Source organism: Chelonia mydas, chromosome 4 (genome assembly GCF_015237465.2).
Source record: "Chelonia mydas isolate rCheMyd1 chromosome 4, rCheMyd1.pri.v2, whole genome shotgun sequence".
Taxonomy (NCBI): Eukaryota; Metazoa; Chordata; order Testudines; family Cheloniidae; genus Chelonia; species Chelonia mydas.
The window spans coordinates 121099237-121122154 of record NC_057852.1 but is presented as its reverse complement, the minus strand read 5'-3'; the positions used below and the strand labels follow the sequence as shown (position 1 = coordinate 121122154).

Sequence of the window (22918 nt, the reverse complement as noted above, 5' to 3'; positions counted from 1 at the left end):
TGGCACTAGAATCAACCTTCCTGGGTCGTGCAGATGCAACGTTGTGCAATTCAACGGTATTGGCCTCTGGGAGCTATCCCAGAGTACTCCAATGTGATCTCTCTGGACAGCACTTTCAACTCCAATGCACTAGCCAGGTACACAGGAAAAGCCCCAGGAACTTTTGAATTTCATTTCCTGTTTGGTCAGCATGGGAAGTTCAGCAGCATAGGTGACTATGCAGTCCCAGAATTGCAAACAAGCTCCAGCATGGACCGAACGGGAGACACTGGATCTGACTGCTGTTTGGGGAGAAGAATCTGTGCAGGCAGAACTCCGATCAAAAAGAATAAATGCTAATATATATATGCCAAAATTGCACAGGGTATGATGGGGAAAGGCTACACCAGGGAAACTTCCTGGGTGAAAGTTAAGGAGCTCAGGCAAGCCTACCAAAAGACAAAGGAGGCAAATGGTTGCTCCGGGTCAGAGCCCCATACATGCTGCTTCTACAATCAGCTGCAGGCCATTCTACGATCAGTTGCATGCCACACTACCCCACCAGTGTCCGTGGACACCTGCAAGGGGGGAGTCTGATGCAACATGGAGGATTTTGTGGATGAGGAAGAGGAGGAGAATGCGCAGCAGGCAAGTGGAGAATCCGTTCTCCCCAGCAGCCAGGACATTTTCATTATCCTGGAGCCAATAACCTCCCAAGGCGGGTTCCCAGAACCTGAAGGCGGAGAAGGCGCCTCTGGTGAGTGCACATTTGTAACTACACTACAGGGGTTAAAAGCAATTGTGTTGAATGTTTGATTTGCCCTGAAGAATTAGGACTCATTTGCGGCCAGTACAGCCTGTTAACGTGTCTGGGGATGGAGCGGGAATCCTCCATGAAGCTCCTGTTCTGTTACTTTCTTTGTTCGGCCTGTCTTGTAGTAGGTGACTTCTGGGTACCCTTCTGGCTCTGTCAATCTGTTTCTTCACTTCACTACAAGACAGGCCCAACAAAGAAAGAAACAGAACGCCACTACCCGTCACCTACAGCCCCTGATTGAAACCTCTCCAGCGCACCATCAAGGATCTATAACCTATCCTGAAGCACAGTCCCTCACTCTCACAGACCTTGAGAGACAGGCCAGTCCTCGCTTACAGGCAGCCCCCCAACCTGAAGCAAATACTCACCAGCAACTACACACGACACAACAAACACACCAACCCAGGAACCAAACCCTGCAACAAAGCCCGTTGCCAACTCTGTCCACATATCTATTCAAGGAACACCATCATAAGACCTAACCACATCAGCCACACCATCAGGGGCTCGTTCACCTGCACATCAACGTGATATATGCCATCATGTGCCAGCAATGCCCCTCTGCCATGTACATTGGCCAAACCGGACAGTCTCTATGCAAAAGAATAAATGGACACAAATCTGACATCAGGCATTATAACATTCAAAAACCGTTAGGAGAACACTTCAGTCTCCCTGGTCACTCAATAACAGACCTAAAACTGGCAATTTTTCAACAAAAAAACTTCAAAAACAGACTCCAACGTGAAACTGCAGAACTGGAATTAATTTGCAAACTGGACACCATCAAATTAGGCCTGAATAAAGACTGGGAGTGGTTGGGTCATTACAAAATCTAATTTCCCCCACACTAACTTCCCCCTACTCACACCTTCTTGTCAACTGTTCAAAATGGGTCACTCTCATTACCACTACAAAAGTGATTTTTCCTCCCTTGGTATGCTACTGTTAATTGAATTGTCTCTTTAGACTGATCTCCCACTTGGTAAGGCAACTCCCATCTTTTCATTTGCTGTGTATTTATATCTGCTCCTGTATTTTCCACTCCATGCATCTGATGAAGTGGGTTCTAGCCCACAAAAGCTTACGTCCAAATAAAGTTGTTAGTCTCCAAGGTGCCACAAGGATTCCGTTGTTTTTACTTCTTCATGTTTACGTTAACTATTCTTTTCTTCCAACATAATCCCTTCCATAATTCCCTTCATTGGAATAGACGTTATCAATCTCTCCATTAAAAGCTATGGTTAGGTTGCACTTTGTTCAGGCAACAGCAGACAAACTACTGCCCATCTTGCACTCCTATGACAATGACCTGCATCATATAGCCCAGTGGCTCTCAACCTTTCCAGACTACAGTATCCCTTTCAAGAGTCTGATTTGTCTTAGAAACATAGAATATCAGAGTTGGAAGGGACCTCTGGAGGTCATCTAGTCCAACCCCCTGCTCAGAGCAGGACCAATCCCCAATTAAATCATCCCAGCCAGGGCTTTGTCAAGCCTGACCTTAAAAACTTTTAAGGAAGGGGATTCCACCACCTCCCTAGGTAACGCATTCCAGTGTTTCACCACCCTCCTAGTGAAAAAGTTTTTCTTAATATCCAACCTAAATCTCCCCCACTGCAACTTGAGACCATTACTCCTTGTCCTGTCATCTGCTACCACTGAGAATAGTCTAGATCCATCCTCTTTGGAACCACCTTTCAGGTAGTTAAAAGCAGCTATCAAATCCCCCCTCATTCTTCTCTTCCGTAGACTAAACAATCCAAGTTCCCTCAGCCTCTCCTCATAAGTCATGTGTTCCAGACCCCTAATCATTTTTGTTGCCCTTCGCTGGACTCTCTCCAGTTTTTCCACATCCTTCTTGTAGTGTGGGGCGCAAAACTGGACACAGTACTCCAGATGAGGACTCACCAATGTCGAATAAAGGGGAACGATCATGTCCCTCGATCTGCTGGCAATGCCCCTACTTATACATCCCAAAATGCCATTGGCCTTCTTGGCAACAAGGGCACACTGTTGACTCATATCCAGCTTCTCGTCCACTGTCCCTTGTGTACCCCCAAGTTTCACCTCACTTAAAAACTATTTGCTTACAAAATCAGACATAAAAATACAAAAGTGTCACAGCACACTTACTGAAAAATTGCTTATTTTCTCATTTTTACGTACAATTATAAAATAAATCAATTGGAATATAAATACTGTACTTACATTTCAGTGTATAGAGCAGTATAAACAAGTCATTGTCTATATGATATTTTAGTTTGTACTGACTTTCCTAGTGTAGTCTGTTGTAAAACTAGGCAAATATCTACATGTGTTGGTTTACCCCCAGAGGTACACATAACCCTGGTTGAGAAACAGTGGTACAACCCACCTGTTTCTTGATCTCCTTGCATACTAACTGCTGCTTGAGGCCCCATAATCTGTATTGCCAACTCAACAATTCAAAAAGCATGAGATTTTTTTTAAATAAGTTTGGGTTCTTTTTATTTGCTATTTGGTTTCTGAGCATATAAGGTGCTCTCACTGCAAGCTCATTTACAAGCTTTTCTCTGCAACCAGGAAGTCTAGAAGTTTACTTTTTTTTTTTTTTAAATGAAAGCAGATGAGATTCTCATGCTGTCCTGATTTCAGTAATTTGGCTGTAAGAAAACCTCAAATATAATGCACTTTGTGATAAAATTGTAGAAGCTGGCAATATTGCCTAACCATTTGGGTCTTAGCTCCTGCTACACTGGCTCTGCCCTGATGGGCACTTATTGTCTCCTCTTCCACTGAGCTACCCTCTGCCTGCTCAAGCCTCATGCTACCTCCTCCACTCTCTATTTTCACTTCCCCAATGGCATCTGCCTTATATCCCATCTGATTTGCCCATCTGAGTCTGCTGGTGCTCCCTGCCTCCTGCCCCCTTCACTTGGCACTACCACCCAAGTATAACACTTTCCCTCTCCCCCTGCCTTGTGCTCCTTCCAAGCCCTCCAGGTTCCTGTCTCACATTCCAAATGACATGTCAGGTCCCTGTCTCAGGATGGACTGATTTAAATCACCAATTTTTATCATGATTTCAATCAGCAAGTAGGACACCTTGATTAAAATAATCAATTTTAATCTTGTTTTGCATTAATATATTTGTTATTTTCCTAAAGTGAGGTTAATTCTCTTTAGTTGGTATAATTTGATACTTGTTTTTCCAACTAGAATGATACATTATATTTATACATCTTTATTTAAACAATTATATAGCTTTCCATGCGTTTAGCCTGATTCTTAATTTTTACATTTTTTGGTTAGAAAATGGTGAATTACATCTCTTATTTATGAGATGATTAATTTTTGGTCAAGTTGCATTTGGATGGCAATAGGAATTCAATTAAAATTCATAAAAACTGTATTTTACCATTTCTTTCTTACTTAAAATTAAATTAAATTGTGCTGAATACATAAGAAAAATATCAAAACTTGTTTTGCATTTATAACTAATGGATGCATTAAACAATGGAAGTATTACGTTAGTGAATTGAACTGACTTTAGAACTAGTAAATCTCACCCTCTCACACCCATGTTTTATTCATAGATTGAAAGAGGAAAACAAGCTTTCCTGCTTTTTCAACTCCTAATTGGTTTCTTAACTTCCAATGAGCTAGTCATTGAACTGAGCTAGTTGGAAAAAAAATGAAGAAAATAGTCTCTCTCAGCACCTGTAGAAGAAGCTCTTGCTTTTAAAAGCCAGCTAAGCACTTCAACAGACTGGCTTCAGGGGCTTCCAGGAGTTCAGTATTTCCACTTTCTTTAAAACTAGAACCTGGAGCTCCAAACATGTATGGCTTAATATTTTTTGTATATATTGTTAAGGATTTTCATGGATTACAGGAAACTGAGTCCTGAACTCAGATTGTCATAAATTCACATTTAATTTTAAATAGGGTGTATTTTTAAAAGTAAATGTATTTGTTTTAAATAAAATCTGCTTTAAAGCGAAAAATTGTCCGCCTAGCCCTGCCTGCCTCGTACACGCCTCACGCTCCTGACTTTACGAACTTCCAGCCCCTGTTATCCTGAGAGCGCCCTCTCTCCCCCCCATAGCCCCCGCCGGCTACCGGCCGCGCACCTCGAGCCGCAACGACTGCCCCAGATCCCAGCCTCGCGCCCCTCGGGGGGGTCTGCGCATGCGTATTATAACTCCGCCGGTGGAGGATGGGCACGCTCTAGTCCCCACGCTGAAGACTTGTGCGCTGCCCACCGCGCCCTTGTGAGGCGTTGGAGCAAGAAGAAAACTACAGCTTCCGGCATGCAACGCGCAGCGGCCCAAGGCGGTAGGCGGTGGCGGACTGGCAACGGTGCATGCTGGGAGCTGTAGTTCCCGGTTCTTTGTATTGTCTCTCCTCTCTGGTGGGGAACCCGACCGCCAGTCTTGCCGGGTGAGTGACTGACAGCTCCCTGCAGCCAGTGGCCGAGGTGCTGGGTGGTGGAGACAGGCGCCCGTCGCCCCGGTGACCGGTGGCGAGCTGGTGACTCGGTGAGGCGCTGGAGTCCTGGGGAACGGAGGTGAGTGGGTCTGAGAGCCGTGCTCCCTTCCCCCCCGACCAAACCGACTGTGTGCGCGGGACCCTACTCGAGACGGGGGGTGGAAGGAGTAAAGTGGGGGAGGGGAGAGACCTGAGGGGAATCGGGGGAGGGGGGTAGCGTGCAGAAGTTAGACACCCCGAGCGCTGCAGTGTGTGTGTGTGGCGGGGAGTGGTTCCGTTACAAGCTGGGCTTTGCAGGGGGGTGGGGATTTGTTTGTTGGGCTCCCGATTTTACTGCTTGCTTTTCAAACGCTCCCAACCGACCCGAGTGCTGCTTTTCCCTCCCAATCCCAGCGGCTTCACCCTCCAGGGAGGCTGAGGCTGCTTCGATAAGGTGGTTAACGTGTAACGTGTTTGGAGAGTAGCGTGCAACAGTTGCTTGGCTGGGGGAGGGGGTACAGTAAACTGCTCCTGGTCCCCCAACTCTCTAACAGCTACCTGACCCCACTCGCTGTTGTATCTGCCTGCCCTGTTAATGAGTTTACTTCAGTACTCTTGTGAGGTGGGGAAACGCTATTATCTCCACTTTGCAGAGGCACAGAAAGGTTACTGCTGTGATTGATGCTCCTTTAGGAAAATGATTTATAAACCAAAGCCTCTGCACATTACTGATAATAATACTTGGAAATTGTGTAGCACTATTTGTGTTCAAAGTATTTTACATCTACTAATCCTCCTGATACCTCTGGAAAGTGAATATGTATGATTCCATTTTTACAGATGGGGGAAAATGAGGGAGAGAGGTTAGGTGACTTGCCCAAGGGCACACAAGGAGTTGGTAGCAGTGGCAGGATTTAGATTCCCAGTTTATTAAAAAATATTATGAATATGTTTATTCCTGAGAGGATACTTTCCTTTGGATACCAGTTCATCTGAAGATATTTCTGATATAACTGGCTCTCTTTTCTTCCTCTTCCTAGTTTGCCTGCACTCTTTTCTGATGTGAGTGCTGGAGGTGAGTCGCTCTGTGATCGGTGAACTTTTTGTGTCCACAAAAAGATGTTATTCTTTTACCTAGGGCAGCAGTTCTCAAACTGTGGGTCAGACCCCAAGGTGGGTCATGACCCCATTTTAATGGGGTTGCTAGGGCTGGCATTAGACTTGCTGGGGGCAGGGGCCAAAGCCCCACTTACTTGGGTGGTGGGGCTCAGAACTCAGTTTCAGCCCTGGGTGGCGGGGCTCAGATTACAGGTCCCCCACTGGGGCTGAAATCCTTGACCTTTACCCCCCCCACCCCTCCCAAAGCTCTGCCCGGGGTGGCAGGGCTCAGGCTTTGGTCCCCCCTCCTGGGATCATGCAGTAATTTTTGTTGTCAGTAGCGGGTTGCAGTGCACTGAAGTTTGAGAACTCCTGACCTCGGGTCTTAGGTAATTGAGCTCTTTTAAAACTCATCCTTCTCATCACTGCTTCATTCATAGTTTTCCAGATAATTTGTAACTTTCATCTATAACATCAAAGCTTGGATGCTTTGAGTCTTCTCTCAGTGTCCTTCTTATGTGTCTCCATACAGGAGAATTGACTGTAGATAGCACCGTAGCAATTTAGTGAGGATATATGGAGTTTTAATTTTTGATAACACAGAAGTCTTTGGAAGTTGTTGAATACTTTTGCAAACTGTATCCTTCTTTTGATTTCTTCATCACATCTTCCGTTTAGTGTTGTTAGACTCCCTACACTTATTTCACCTCTCAACCATCAAGTAATAGGTGTTGCCTGTCTTGTGTATCTCTGTCATAGGTGCCAACTCCCTGGATGCTTCGGGGCGGGAACACCCATGGAAACAAAATAGTGGATGCTCAGCACCCACTGACAGCCCTGCCGATCAGCTCCTACCCCTCCGCCCCCCCCAGCGCCTCCTGTCTGCTGAGGATCAGCTGTTCAGTGGTGGGCTGGAGATGCTGGGGAGGGGGGAAGAGGGAGGAGAAGGAGCAGGAAGAGGCGGACAAGGGTGGGGTGGGAAGGGGTGGGGGTGGAGTGGAGGTGGAAAGAGGTGGGGCAGGGTGGGGTCTTGGGGGAAGGGGTTGAGTGGGGGCGGGGCCTGGGGCGGAGCAGGGGTTGAGCACCCCTGGGGAAATTAGAAAGTTGGTGCCTCTGGTCTCTGTGTTTGTTTATTATCATACTTTCTGTCTTCCTAATGTCGATCCTCACTCCATATTTCTTGCTGACATTGTTTGCAGCAATAAGCATGTTCTGAAGTTCTTCCTTAGACTCAGCCAGTGCTACTCAGATCTCATTGGCTCCGGAGCCAAATTAGCGATAAAAATTACCCAATGAACCACGGCAGTATGAATTCATTGTTTCATTTACTCTCTCTCTCTATATAAAGGGTGGGCAAAATATGGCCTGTAGGCCGGATGCGGCCCATCTAACATTTCTCTCCGGTCCGCCATGACTAACATTTCTGTCCGGCCTCCTCTTCCCCCTTGTGATCTCCGAGTCCGGACCTCTAAAAGTCCTGCGGCACAGCGGGGCGCTCAGGCAGGCTGCTGCTGGTACTTCTGTGCGCACCCCGGGGTAGGGGGGAGGTGGCTCCATGCACTGCTCCCCCCCTGCACTGTCCTCACAGCTCCCATTGGCCAGAAAGCGGCCAATGGGAGCTCCGGGGGCAGTGCTTGCGGGCGCAGGCAGTGCACGGAGACCCGCTGCACTCTTAGGTTGGTTAATAATTAAAACACACAGTGGTTTAATATGTGCTACAGAGATCTGCAGGAGACACATTAAAGAGCCACTTGCGGCTCCTGAGCCTCAGTCTGAGTATCACTGGTCTAAGCAATGCAAACTAGGTCACTGATGTATCTTATGTTATTAATGTATATGTCATTGGCCTGTATGTCCTAGTTGGGTGTCTTCTAAACTTTTCCTCATTATAACGTCTACATATGTTAAATAACTGCGGAGATAGGTGTACACCAAGGTTGCATTCTTTCTCAATGCTGCCATGCTTTGATAGTGCATAGTTCATTCAGATTGCTGCTTTCTGTCTCCAATATAGGCTTTTTATTAATTGTGTATCTTGAAAGTCAATATTCTTCAAGAATATGTATCATCTTGTTGTATTGGATTTTATCAAATGCCTTCTCAGAATCTACAAAGCACATATAAATTTCCTTTTGCACTTTGATCGCACACTCAGATAAGGTCCTTAGGGAAAGATTGCCTTCCTCATGCCTGCTCTTGAGGAGAAACCAAACTAACTTCTACTAATTTTTGAGGTATACCTCCACTACTTAACTATATTCTGGCAAAGCAATTCCTTCTGATACAGATATAAGCAGTAAGTATTTTTAAGTAAGAATGTTCACTACTATCTCAATCCAGTTCACAATGACCCACTGTCCACAAAGCAAAAAATGCCACCGTTAGTGGCACCATTGTTGTCATTCCTGGAAAAGAGGCCAAAGATTTAATAAATGTGGAAACTAAAGGAATTCTCACTCCTGCAAATTGTTCCTACAAAATAGAATTGGTATATTGGCCGTGCAGTGTGGAAAAGCTGCTGTCTTTGCTGTACCAGTACCTTTCACAAGAACCAAGTTAATGAACACAAATTTAGAGCAAGAACACACACACACACACACACCCATTAATTCTGGTGGTGCCCACTCAAATAATTTTTGCTGAGGGTCTGCTGGTGTTTTTGCTATCACAGTTTCCTTCAGTTGTGTCATTTGGCTGTAAATATGCCACATTTCAGCACTTAATAAAAAAAGTTTTGATTTATGAAAGCTCTGTGGAGGCATACTTGGGGAAAGGAGTGCTGCCTGTTACTCAACAGAGGCAGTTCTGCATTGATGTACTTTAGAGTCCTGTCCAGTTCTTGGACAGAAAAAAAAATGTCTATAACCTGGAGTAGGGGTGGAAAATAACAACTAGGGAAGACGTTACCTCAGCAGTTTCCCCCGTCCTCTTCTTTTCCCGTGACAGACAAACAATCAATTGTATGGTTGCATGGGTAACAAACTTTCAAGATGAGCTGAATACTCAGCCCTATAGTCCTAATTTTCACATACTCCCTCTTGGCCCACTGGAGCTATTTCTTAAATTAATTTCTGAATATATCTCCTGTTTCTATTTGTGCTTTTTTTTATTGTCGTGGGTTAATAGGAGCAGATGCATGAAATAAGACAGTTCCTCCCGCCCCACAATAGAGAGTTTGAGAAATGGCAGGAAAGCCTCAGTGGAAATGCAGACAGCTGGCAAACTACAGTGAAAATGCAAAAATAGCTGTTTGAGGAAATTTAATGTTTGTAGGAGACAGGTACAGCCCAAGGACAATTGCAAACCAGATTCTGTCTCTATTTATGCTATGTTGTGCCTTGGATCTCACAGCTGGTTGATCACAAATGTACGCAAGAATGTATGGTGTCAGAGAACTTGCAAGTTTTACTTCTGATTCAGTATGCCATTTTGTAGTTCAGCAACAAGGACAATGTGGTTTATGAGGCAAATTCTTGCTTTGTTATGCTGGTGTAAACTAACTTCAGTGGATTTACACTGCTGTAACGATTCTCAGACTGTGGGTTGGAACCCCAAAGTGGGTCGGTACTCCATTTTAATGGGGTTGCCAGGCTGGCTTAGACTTGCTGGGGCCCAGGGCCGAAGCCTGAGCCCCACCACCCGAAGCTGAAGCCTGATTTTAGCCCTACGTGTTGCCGCCCCCACCCGGGGAAGTGGGGCTCGGGTGGGCTCAGGCTTCGGTCCCCCCTCCTGAGGTCGTGCAGTCACGGTGCAATGAAGTTTGAGAACCCCTGCCCTCCTGTAACAGCTGCATTTAGTCCCTGTGTACACAAGGAAATGTTTCTTTCTGTAAGGTGATACAAAGTTTTCAAGGTAATAAAACACCATATGCAGTCTCATTTACTAAGCTGAAAAAAATATTCCAATGTCAATACAATCTGTGAAACCTTTTATCAAATTACAGTAGTAACTTTTTATTGTTATTAACCCTTAACAGAGATATGGAAATGTCATAAAATTATACTTTTTTGCATGGGATCATATTACCATTTATGTTTTCCAAAGAGTATTTAATTAATGGGCCTGTTTTGCTCTTAACATGCATGCATAACCCCCACTAGCATTTTGGAAAATGTTAGGGAATCTCCTCTGCAGGTATCTTGGCGTTCAGTGAGTGGTTATTTTTATAGCAACCATGTCATCCTACTTAATGATCTCATCAGAAGCCTATGACAAAATGAATTTAAAAATTAATTTAAAATATAATTTAAAAATGAATTCAGTAACATGCTGCAACCATTTTTGTATTTACCCTAAATGGATTAAACACTGTTTTAGTTCCATAGTGCACTAATGTAGAAATTATTACAGTATAGTAATATAATGGAGATAATTGGATGTACATTAATATCTTAGGAAACTCAAGAGTGTGGCCTAATGGAAGTAGGATATTCCTCTTTTTCAGGCATAGGACTGGGTGTAAGGTAGCTGGGGTTCTGTTTTCTGCCACTGATTCCTAACAAAGGTGGCGTGAGATTGATTAATGTTTGTAAAGCACTTCTTAACCCTTGGATGGAAAGCATTATGTAAGTGCAAAGTATTAGGCTTTGTCTACACTGCCAATTGAAGGACAAAACTTTTGTCATTCACAAATGCTTAAAAAAGTCCTCTAACAGGAGCACATCCTGGAGTTGAGTCTTCAACTAAGTGTCCTTTTCCAATCCAGGAGAATTCATTTCCAAGTATCAACCACAAGAGGGTGAGAAGCAATCTCTGACCATTTAAATAACACTTTCATTATTAGAGTAGTGAAATAACTAACATGCTTGAAAAGCTAGGCCTGAGATGCCAATGAATGCTTTTTGTTTTGTAAAGCATTTAAAGTTTCAGATGTTGCAAGCACAAATGTCACTCTTGGCAAAAGAATGTGTACATGTATTGCTGTCCATGTTCAAAGTGCTTTATCAGTTTTAGTCTAAGTACATGCCAGGAAGTCAAATTATAACTACAGTGTGAATTGTAACTTTGAAATTCTTGATTTCTTGTTTTTTAATGATCAACCAAAAAAATAATATTTACAAAGGTCATCTATGGCCATTCCAATGTGAATGCACCTGATCTTGGAAACTGGTAAGCGTTAGGTACTTACTTAAGGTAAAAAATATCCATTAATTTTGTGTGCTCCATTTGGGACATCAAGGACCTGATTTTTTAGGGTATTTAGTGGTATGTAGCAGTGGTTTTCAAACTGCGGGTTGTGACCCAGAACTGGGTCGCGGAATGGAAGGCACTGGGTTGTGGTGGCTCTGGTCAGCACTGCTGACCGGGCCATTAAAAGTCTGGTCGGCGGTGCTGCTGGCTAAGGCAGGCTAGTTCCTATCTGTTCTGACACCATGCTGCGCCCCGGAAGCGGCCAGCAGGAGGTCCGGCTCCTAGGCACACTGCCCCTGCCCCGAACACTTCTACATTCTCAGTCTTCTTAGGTTTCATTGTATATAGTTTAGGAGTACCCTTTATTTAGTTTGCAGCATTTAGTTAGGTTAGATCAGGGGTCCCCGTGGGCGCAATGGCGCCTGCCAGGACAGTTGTGTGTGCCCGCAGGACACCGTGCTGCTGAAAGGCCGCTGCCGAGCATGGCTGTCGGAGAACTGCCCGCCAAAATGCTGCTGAGAAGCGTTGCCGTTTCTTGGTGGCATTTCGGCAGCGATGCTTCTTCCCGCTGCTGCTTCTTGGTGGCATTTTGGTGGCGGGGTGTCTGGCGCCCGCCACAGTCTTCTGGGAATAGGAATATGCTATTCCCACAGAAAGGTTGGGGACCACTAGGTTAGATAGTTATCCCGAGAGATGCCCTCACCAGGGTTTAAGCATTGTCTGTCATGTGGAGCATTGTCTGTCTCCACTAGTGACCCGCGGGGGGGGGCCCATGTGGTGTTTGTTGTGCTGGGAGAAAGGCATATTAAAGAAAGATGTTCCATCAGTAAAACATTCAGAAAGAGAGCACTGGTGGCAAGAGACTTGTGCTTAAAGCCACACCTTTTGGAACAGGCCATGAGGCCTGCTTTGGCACTGGGGACCTCCACTAATCAACCAGTTCTGTAGTCTTCTTTGAGCTGACATGAAATGTTGCTCCAGTTTGAAGTCTGATGATTGTCCTAAGAGGAAAAGGGATCGTTCTCCTTCCTCTGGTCCTCCAAGTAAAAGGACCTGTAAGATGAACCAAGATCACTTCAGAGATCAGAGAGATTCTTCATCATCTTCTAACAGGAGTGCTGATCAGCGCCTTGATTCCTCTGGTACATGGGATGGAGCTGGGCTATCTAACCACTGCCTTGTATCATGTTGGCTATACCAACTGTAAGGAGAGGATGGCAGCTACAGGTCTTAATGGCAGAACCCGCATACACACAGTTTTTCAAGGACAAAGTGGACCTATGGCCACATCCAAAGTTTTTATTGAATATAGTTTCATGATTTCATCTTAACTAAATGCTTAATTTACCAATGTTCTTTCCTAAATCAATGCAAATGAACAATGACTTCACGTGTTGATTGTGAGATGATGCTTGACATTTTACCTGGAAAGAATTATGCCCTTTTGGGTCAGGTGGTCTCTGTGTGAATGATTTCCAGGTGGATAACTTCATTACATCAGCATATGAAATAGCTCAGACCATGCCCCTACAGAGATTGTGAGGTCATTCAATGAGAGCTCAAGTGACAGTGGTAACATTCCTCCATGATGTTTCAGTATTGGACATTTGCAGGGCTGCCACCTGGTCTTTTGTACATACTTTTTACTAGGCACTATTCAATTACCACTATGTGTAGGTCAGATGCAAACTTTTTAGAAAGGCAGTCCTGTAGTCATTGTTTAAGTAAAATTTGAGTCCCACATCCTATGAATACTGCTTGTGTGTGACCTAAGTGGAATACCTGTCTGTAACCACTTAAAGAAGAAAAGATGGTAACTTGTTCTTCAAGATGTGGATGCATGCGTGTGTTCCATGACCCACTCTCCGTCCCTGTGCATCACAGTCTCTAGTCTTGATGTATGAAGGAACTGAGGGGAGTCAGGCCAGTGCTGTCCTTAAATAGCCTGGCGAGGGGCTAGAACCACAGAGCGTGAGCACTGCTTCTATAGGTACTGCTGGATAAAGTTCTCTAGCTTCAATGTGATAGGCATGTGCATACCTGAGTGGAATACATATCTGCACCAATATCTCAAAGAACAACACTTAGAATACAGGCAAGTAACAGTTTTCAGGGTTCCCGTCCACCTTTTTCTCCCGCGTTTCATACCTGTCTAATTTCATGTCCCTTCTTTCCCTTTCTGGATCATGCACTCTGTGCCTCTTTTTGTCGTTGTTGTTGTTCTCACTACTTTTTAATTTTTTTGCTTTCCAGACCACGTGGTAGGTCACTTTATATTAAGGGATGAGCATAACACAGAACAATATTGCTGTCCTACGTGATCAGATGTGATGCATTGTGTGGTCAGGTGGGTAGTCTGATCCATGAATGTGGAAACCCGACTTTTATGAACAAAAACTATGTAGACCCTTCCTACTTACATCAGGTAGAATGTGTGCCAGGGTACCTACCTGCAGATGTATTTTTTAAAAACTGTTCTCAATTAGTATTAGTCCAAATAACTAGTATATTCCTAAGTATTATTTAATATATTTCACGTCTGAAGGCTGCTCTCTGACTTAATTGATGAGTATTATTTTGCAGCATATAGCAAGTTAGTAAGGATGCAGTGAGCTGACAGTCTGCTGCACAAGTATTCAGTAGGTGAAATGATATCTACATGTCCTGTATTAAAATAGAATTAGTCATTTTAAATAACATCAAAACTGTGACAGTGACTCTTACAGTGATAGTAGATACTCTGGCTGTACTATCACATTTATTGTGAAGGGAGGCAGCATGTCCAGTATAAGAACACCAGGCTAAGAGTCAGGAGACCTAGATTTGCCACTGAGCTGTTGTTATATTGGGCAAGTCAATTTGTCTGCCTCTGCTTCTCCATCTGTAAAGTGAGGATAATGATACTTGCCCTCATTACAAATCACTTTCCGATCTAGATATGAGAAGTATTGTAAGAATTGACTATTAATAATTTTTCAGTGATTCCTTTGTGAGATGGAAAGTGGGTAAACTTAAATTGTTGGATGCCAAGTAATTTTATTTTAAAAAATCACTAAAAATATTTAATTTAGAAAAATAAGAAATGGTAGGCCAGCTCTTACTAATTTTTTCTCTTACTGCCAGTCCAGGGGTATGACTCCCTCTACTTTAGGCTATGTCTACATTACGAGATAGGGGTATGATTCCCCTGCTTGCATACATGCTCTCATGCTAGCTCTGATTAAGTGTGCTTTCAGGCAGGTTTGTACTTCGCACAGTTAGTCATGCCTCTGCTGTCTTTACCAGTGCTACCATGGCTACACTGCTATTTATATTAGCACGAGTTGGATGAGAGCTGGTGCAAGTATTTATACACAAGCAGGGGGAATTACACTGTCAGACTTATCTGGAGTAGCTCACAAACATGAGTACCAGCCTCAGGGCAGACTGTTACAAACCAGGGCACAAACCCAAACTGGCTGTGAGTTCTATATGGTAGAACCTCAGAGTTATGAACACCAAAGTTATGAACTGACCGGTCAACCACACACCTCCTTTGGAATTGGAAGTATGCAATCAGGCAGCAGAGACCAAAAAAAAAAAGGTAAATACTGTTCAGTACAATACTATGTTAAACGTAAACCACTAAAGAAAAAGGGAAAGCTTAAAAAAAAAAGAAAAAAAAGATATGCCAAGGTAAGGAAACTGTTTCTCTGCTTGTTTCATGTAAATTAAGATGGTTAAAAGCAGCATTTTTTTCTGCATAGTAAAGTTTCAAAGCTATATTAAGTCAATGTTCAGCTGTAAACTTTTGAAAGAGCAACCATAATGATTTGTTCAGAGTTATGAACAATCTCCATTCCTGAGGTGTTTGTAACTCTGAGGTTCTGCTGTACTTAGGTTTCTCGAATCTACTGTGAACTCCAAAGGCTGTTGTGGTGCCTGAACATAGAGTCACAGACCAGGGTACCCAAGGGGACTGTCTATCTTGCCACCCAGGTAAGCCTAACTTTGTGATAGGTGATCCTTTAAACCAAAATTCACAACAATATTCAGGTTGTTCCCAGTCCCAAAGAACCAGGCACTTACTCCAGGTCAGTTATTCCTCAGATTGCAACCAAAGACAATCTTTGTAGCCAATCCTATAATAAACTAACTAAAGATTTATTAACTAAGAAGAGAAGTAAGAGAGTGTTTACCTGCTTTAACCTTGTAAATAAGACACACTCAAATGAGTTAGTCTTAGGTTCCAGAGAGAAATAGAAGCTGCTGTAATGTGCCAGCTCTTTATGTCCTTTAGGGCTAACCTAAGCTAAGCAGCTTGGGGATCACTTGCTTATGCTTAGAAATATTGCCTTCTCCAAATTCTAAGCAGCACAGTGATACAGTTACTTCTGGTCAGGGATTTTTATTTCCTTCCCATAGCATTCAAACTGATGGGACAGGTGTTTGAGCCCTATCTCCTCTTAATGGGTGTGTGTGTAGGGCAATCAGCAAAGTCTTAGTCCTTTGATGTTTCACAATGGCTCATTTTGGTTTCTTTGGGCCATCTTGTGTGCAGGACAAACACTTTATATTAATTAATGCTTCTTTCCTGGTTGGTGAGTTACAGTTACAGAGGCTTACGGTGAAAACACTCAGTATAACTTTATACCATGGGATACGGATGTTATAAGTGAGATCAAGACAAGCTCGAAAGCTTGTCCTTCTCACCAACAGAAGTTGGTTCAATAAAAGATATTACCTCACCCACCGTGTCTCATCAATATGTGCAGCATCCTACAAACATTTCATCAAGTCTAAACACATTCTTATAAACTAAACATCTATTTTAATAATGCTAACACATAGGTGAGCTAGATTGGTTTCCAGCTATGCATTTGTCAGTGAACAGTGAGGCTTGGGGGCCTGGGCATAGGCTGGCACTTTGTCTACCAGTGTCACACACCTCTGTAGCTTGTAGTGTAGATGAAAACTTAGGCACAGGGATTCATTTATATACCTTAGGGGACACCATGATTAAGATCAAGCAAAATAACCTCAATTATTAACCATGTCTATTTTATTAGAAAGGAGAAAAAAACATTAAATAAAACAACACAAGTAACAGTACACCAATGATAGACTGGTTACTTGTGTTACAATCTCTTCTGTATGTGTGTCTGTGGAGAGCTTTTAACAGAGATTATAACTAGGGCCCTACCAAATTCACAGTGCATTTTGGTCAATGTCATGATCATATGATTTTAAAAAATTGCAAATTTCACAATTTTAGCTATTTAAATCTGAAATGTCATGCTGTTGTAATTGTAGGGGTCCTGATCCAAAAAGTAGTTTTGGGGGGTCGTAAGGTTATTGTAGGGGGAGTTGCGGTACTGCTACCCTTACTACTGCTGGTGGTGGCGGCGCTGCCTTCAGAGCTGGGCGGTTGGAGAGCGGTGGCTGCTGGTTGGGAGCCCAGCTCTGAAGGCAGAGCCGCTGCCAGCAGCAGTAGTGTAGAAGTAAGGATGGCATGGTATAATATTGTCAACCTCACTTCTGTGTTGCTGCCTGCAGAGCTGAGCCCTCAGTCAGCAACCACCACTCTCTGGCTCCCCAGCTCTGAAGGCAGCAGCGCAGAAATAAAGGTGACATGGTATGGTATGATACTACCACCCTTACTTCTGCGCTGCTGCTGGTGGGGTATTGCTTCAGAGCTGGGTGCCCGGCCAACATCTGCTGCTCTTCTTCTGCATGCCTTCAGAGTGGGGCAGTTGAAAGGGTGGCAATACTGTGACCCCCTGTAGCTCCCTTTTTGGTCAGGGCCCCCAGTTTGAGATACGCTGGTCTCCCCCTGTGAAATCTGTATAATATAGGGTAAAAGCACACAAAAGACCAGATTTCACAGGGGGAGACCAGATTTCACGGTCCGTGATATGTTTTTCATGGCCGTGAATTTGGTAGAGCCCTAATTATAACCTTGAAAGTGGACTGCCTTTAGGGGGTGGGGCATACTTTGTTAAGTTAAGACCAATTAATATTGTTTCCCTAAATTATTGTGAATTCAGTCTTAGTATCTTACTAGATACTTAAAAAAGTTTGGGCAAAATAGTGTATGGGCAAAATAATTTGCTTAAGGGCAGGTGGTATCCTGTCTAGTTATTAATAACAACAACTAGTCAGTTTGTAGATGGGCAATGTAAGCAATCTTAACTAAATCCTATGAAACTGAAAAAAATATTTAAATCTGTTGCTTAAAAGAAGCCATTTAAGGAGCTGTCTTGAGATGTGAATATCAAGAATTTTAAATCCCACTATTTTTGTTTACTATTATTTAGCCCCATCTCCTCTCCAGGAATACATGGACTAATAATCATTTGGTGATTAACAGGGGAAACTGTTGGTATTTTAAGTTACAACAGCATTTTTATATCCCAGTAAAATCATAGCAGTTTTAATCTAATCCCTTGGCAGTGTCTTAGTTAACTTTTTCTCACCAATCCATGTTGAAATGTTGGGAGGTTTCCTTGGTTTTTATTTCTTCTTAGTCTTCTCTGTTTTTCTTAGCTCTTATGGCTGCTTTTTTGTAGAAATGGACAGGATATATTGATAAGTGCTTGCTGTTTAAGCAGGATAGCAGAGGTTGTGTGTGTCTGAGAAGTGCTCACTTCAGAGTTTTTATATTCTTCTTACTATTTCCATGAATTTATAAGAAAACACACCTCTTTCAGGCTTGTTTAGATTCAAAGCTTGTTGCTGTCACTCATTGGTCCATTCCTTGGGGGTTGGTTTAAGTGACACCTTCAGCTCTTGAATATGCAGTCTGTTTAATGAATACACAACATTTCTAATTGATTTTGTTTTTGTGGCAGGAACGCATCAGACAACTTTTAAAGTTAGTTTTAACTCTCTCTTTTTATTCAATCAATTTTCTGAGATATTTCTTCAATTTTAACAGAGTTTAACAGGAAATGAAATTCTGTTTCTAAAAAGTCCAAACAATACTGTTCTTTATATAAAGTTTTCAGTTTTTTAAAACAGTCTTTCAATATTAAATAATTCTTTAAGAGAGTCATTAGTTTAAATAGTTATTTAAAAAAGTTGTTTGTTCTACATGACAGTTTTTGGAAAGATTATTCTTCTTGTCTTCCTGAGTTGGGTGAGAGTTGCTTAAGCACTCTGAGTAATTAATAAGAGTAATTACTGTGAGTAATTCTATATTTAAATAGTTTCTTACATTAGTAATTAGTTTAGCAAGGTCATCAGATTCTATGCTGGTACATAAAGCATTTTACTATTACATAGCAGTGATATTAGGAGCTTTTTCTTTAGCTAACATATTTGCAAGTATACATTTCACAAAGGTATTTGTGAACATATAAGAAATAAACAGAAGGTTTTAAACACTTCCAACTACATGTTTTTCCTAGAGGCTTTTCTGAATCAAGTTTTTAGAATAATTATAAAATTATTTTCATCAAAGATATTTCTAGAATTGTTTGTGTAGTTTTACCCAGATTTATTACACGGATACTGCATCCTATGTTCCTTTTCACAATCAGGTCTCTTCCTAAAACATGAATGTTTTAAGTAGTTTGTCGTCTTGAAATAAGGATTACTTTTGTATCAAACTGGTATTTTACAGAGGGAGGTGTCCTGGTGTAGATAAGACACTTTTAGGGGTTTGTCCCTTGACTAAGCTCCTCAGAGTTACAATCTGTTTGTTATAGCAATTAAACTTCTATTAACTATTTTGTACAAAGCACAAATTTAAATAACCAATTCATCTTTTAAATACAGTAGAAAAGAAAACGGTATAAAGATAAAGCAAGGTAAAGTTTAAAATGCAGCTACTTGTGGGGTAAGAAAACATGGTTTTATGCCTAGGTTGGGCTATCTTTTCTGACATGTGTTTGTCCTTGGGTGATAGCAGAAATTCTGGAATTTCTTTGGTTAACGTTAGCATTTTGCAACATAACTAGCTAAACATAATAAAACATAATAATATGTATTGTCCTATTTTCAAGTATTATGGCTGAAACATATTTGTGGCTCAGTGGTTCCCAAACTGTGGGTCATGACCTCAAATGGGGTCTTGCTGTCAAGCACAAAGGATGCCATTTTGCTTCGCTCAACATGACCTTTCGAATACGGTGTGTGCAAGGTCATGCTGAGAGCGGACACCATTTTGCTTTTCAAATTGTCCCATCAGGAAATAATTAAAATGAGGTTGCAAGGTCATGCTGAGAGAAGACACCATTTTGCTTTTCAAAATGTCCCATCAGGAAATAATTAAAATGAGGTTGTTCTGCCAAAAATTGGGGAGCCCCTGTTGTAGCTATATCTTAATATTGAGTTGTAACAACTTAATATTTTAAAAGTTATCATTTTATTAATATAATTTTTGCATCAACATTGAGGTCTGTTCAGTTTTGCTTTGAAATGAATAAAGTAGCAAGAGATCATGATCCTGTGCCAATATTTTATTATTTTGATATCTTTTATAGTAATTTTGATAAATGTATTCCCAAACAGTAAGAAGAACAAAAAAGGAAAATATAAAGTATTAAATCAATTTTTATTTATTCTTTAGGACTTCTGCAGATAAAGGAACTGGGATTCCAGGAAAGCACTTAAGTGAAACATGAATAAGAATTGGACTAATTAAGGGTTCCTCCTGTTCCAGAGATTAACCAAAATGTATAGACCAGGGGAAACAGTGAAACGTCGACTCAATATGCATGCTCCTCCTCGGATAAGAAGCGTGGAAGTTGCAAGAGGAAGAGCTGGCTATGGGTTCACCCTTTCTGGACAAGCTCCCTGTGTTCTTAGCTGCGTTATGAAAGGAAGTCCTGCAGATTATGTTGGACTTAAAGCAGGAGATCAAATATTTGCAATTAATGAAATTAATGTAAAACAAGCTTCTCATGAAGATGTGGTGAAACTAATAGGAAAATGTTCTGGAGTCCTGCACATGGTCATTGCTGAAGGCAACAGTCATATTGACTCATGTTCTAGTGATGAAGAAGTTGGTTTTTATGATGGGAAAGGGTGGCTGAAGCCAAAGCCTGACTCTAAAGCCTTGGGTATAAATAGAGCAGAGAAGGTTGTTGAAGAAATGCAGTCTGGTGGAATTTTCAACATGATCTTTGAAAATCCTAGTTTTTGTGCTGGTAATGCAGAGAATTCAGTACCAAAACAAAGAGCCCTTTCTGAGACTGCTGCTACTAAATTTGAAACTGGACATGAAAGTATAAATAACAATCCTAATCTACTTTCAAAGGAAGAAATATCCAAAGTGTTGCATGATGATTTAGTTTTTCAAATTGGACTGGAAAATCCAGAGGACTTTGGGTTAGATGCAAGTATTTTAAATGTTGCTATGGTGGTAGGTTACCTAGGCTCGATTGAACTTCCTTCAACAAGCTCAAATCTGGAAAATGACAGTTTGCAGGCTATTCGGGGATGTATGAGACGTCTTCGGGCAGAACAGAAAATCCATTCATTGGTGATGATGAAGATTATGCATGACTGTATTCAGCTCTGCAGTGACAAGTCTGGTGTAGTAGCAGAATATCCTGCTGAGAAACTGGCATTTAGTGCTGTGTGCCCTGATGATAGAAGATTTTTTGGGCTAGTTACCATGCAGACAAATGATGATGCAAGCTTGGCTCAGGAAGATGAAGGGGTTCTGAGGACATCTTGTCATGTGTTCATGGTGGATCCGGAATTATTTCATCATAAAATTCACCAAGGTATAGCAAGACGTTTTGGACTGGAGTGTACAGCAGATCCAGACACAAATGGCTGTTTAGAATTTCCAACATCATCTTTACCTGTTCTTCAATTTATCTCTGTCCTCTATAGGGATATGGGTGAGCTGATTGAGGGAATGCGAGCAAGGGCTTTTCTTGATGGCGATGCAGATGCTCATCAGAATAACAGTACAAGCAGCAATAGTGATAGTGGTATTGGAAATTTTAACCAAGAGGAAAAAAGCAATAGAGTTTTGGTGGTTGATTTAGGAGGCAATCCAAATAAACATATTCCTAATAGTATATGGGAAAATCCAGTTGGAAGGGGACAGAATCAACATGCTTCCCATTGGAATGGCTTCTGTCAGGAACAAGAAGGAAACACTCCTTTAGAAATGATTCAGAATGACAAATCACAAAATTTAAGTAAGCACTTAAGTCCTTCAACTCGTATTGAAGTTCCACTAGTTTCTTCTCGAAGTTCAGTGCCGCCATCCAAGAAAAGTACTGCAGGCATAGGCAATCAGAGATGGTTGCCTGTTCATGTCTTACAAGAATGGCAACATGGAAATGCCAGTGACCAGGAGTCTTATACAGATTCTACAGATGGCTGGTCAAGTATTAATTGTGGCACTCTTCCCCCTCCAATGAATAAGATTCCAGCTGACAGATATAGAGTTGATGGCAGCTTTGGCCAGCCCCAGTTAACATCTCATAAAAATGAATGGTCTAAGAATGTGTTTTGCACACACAAGAAGTTTGGTCCTCAACACAATATTAGAAAGTCTAAAGAAGCTAAAAAGGTAAGAATGTTCATATATAGGGTACTGGAAAACACTCTGAAGTTATACTGTTACATATGTTTAATAAAACTTTTAATTTGTGTAACATTTGTAATTATAAAATTGTACATAGAGGTGTTAATACGGAGACCTTCTGAGCTATTCTTCCCACCTTCCTTCTTTCTCCTCTTGCATAAAAATATCTGTTAATTAATATGCTAATTAATTTCCAGACACAAAAGAAGTTAAGATGAAGTTAAAGTTGAGAGAATATTTCAGTAACTTAAGGATAAAACACTGTACAAAGAACATTGTTGGAAAAACCCAACCTTTTAAAAAGGAATTCAGAGAAGAGGTAAAATTTAAATACAAACACCTGAAAAAGTAGAAAGTCAAAGGTAAACTTCCTTTACTATTTCAAACGTCCAGACTTTTATTAGCTTTATTTTACTAACGACAATGTTCATATAAGGATTTTCACAGATGTGTGTCTGTCATAATTTAATCTCTACAGAGTTTTTTGTTTGGGAGTTACTTTAGTTTTTAAAATAGTCATAACATCAGACAGGAAGAGAAGGCATTGGGTGTGGAGCCAACACTTGCCACTGTTTCTGCAGGCTTCCTGAGATCTTCAGGAAGGGCGCCCTATTCCTGTGCACCTCTTGAGAACTTTGCAGGGGAGCCTCTCTCATGTGAATCTAAGGAGTTTCACAGGAGTAGAGTTCTGTCAGGGTATCTTAGGAGTATTTTTGGGAGCTCTCCCACTCTCTGCAAGCCTTTAGACACCCCAGGAGCTTTAGGCTACCAAGGCTTATTTAACTTAATAAACTCCTAGGAATGACTGTGAGACTCCTAATAAGCCTAGTGAGGATTGCAAGCTGGTGGGAAGCCTCTGAACTAACTTAAGGTTTGTAGAAGGCAGGGATGTGAGGCTCTGATGAGTCCATATG

General features: G+C 41.9%; 1 protein-coding gene across 12 annotated transcripts in view; it reads left to right on the top strand.

Moving 5' to 3' along the window:
- The first annotated feature begins 5049 nt into the window (after positions 1-5049).
- Positions 5050-22918, top strand: part of RGS12 (regulator of G protein signaling 12) — a 186314-nt gene continuing 168445 nt past the window's right edge. For 4 of the 12 annotated variants that reach the window (XM_037898165.2, XM_037898162.2, XM_037898164.2 and 1 more), the window contains exons 1-4: positions 5162-5345; positions 13727-13820; positions 15353-15451; positions 20025-21989. In XM_037898165.2, coding sequence (XP_037754093.1) covers positions 20130-21989 — 1860 coding nt within the window. In that variant the 5' untranslated portion in view covers positions 5162-5345; positions 13727-13820; positions 15353-15451; positions 20025-20129. Of the gene's footprint in view, positions 5346-6285; positions 6321-13726; positions 13821-15352; positions 15452-20024; positions 21990-22918 lie in introns of all 12 variants that reach the window. The other 8 variants (XM_037898160.2, XM_043544729.1, XM_037898157.2 and 5 more) reach the window with 7 other exon arrangements.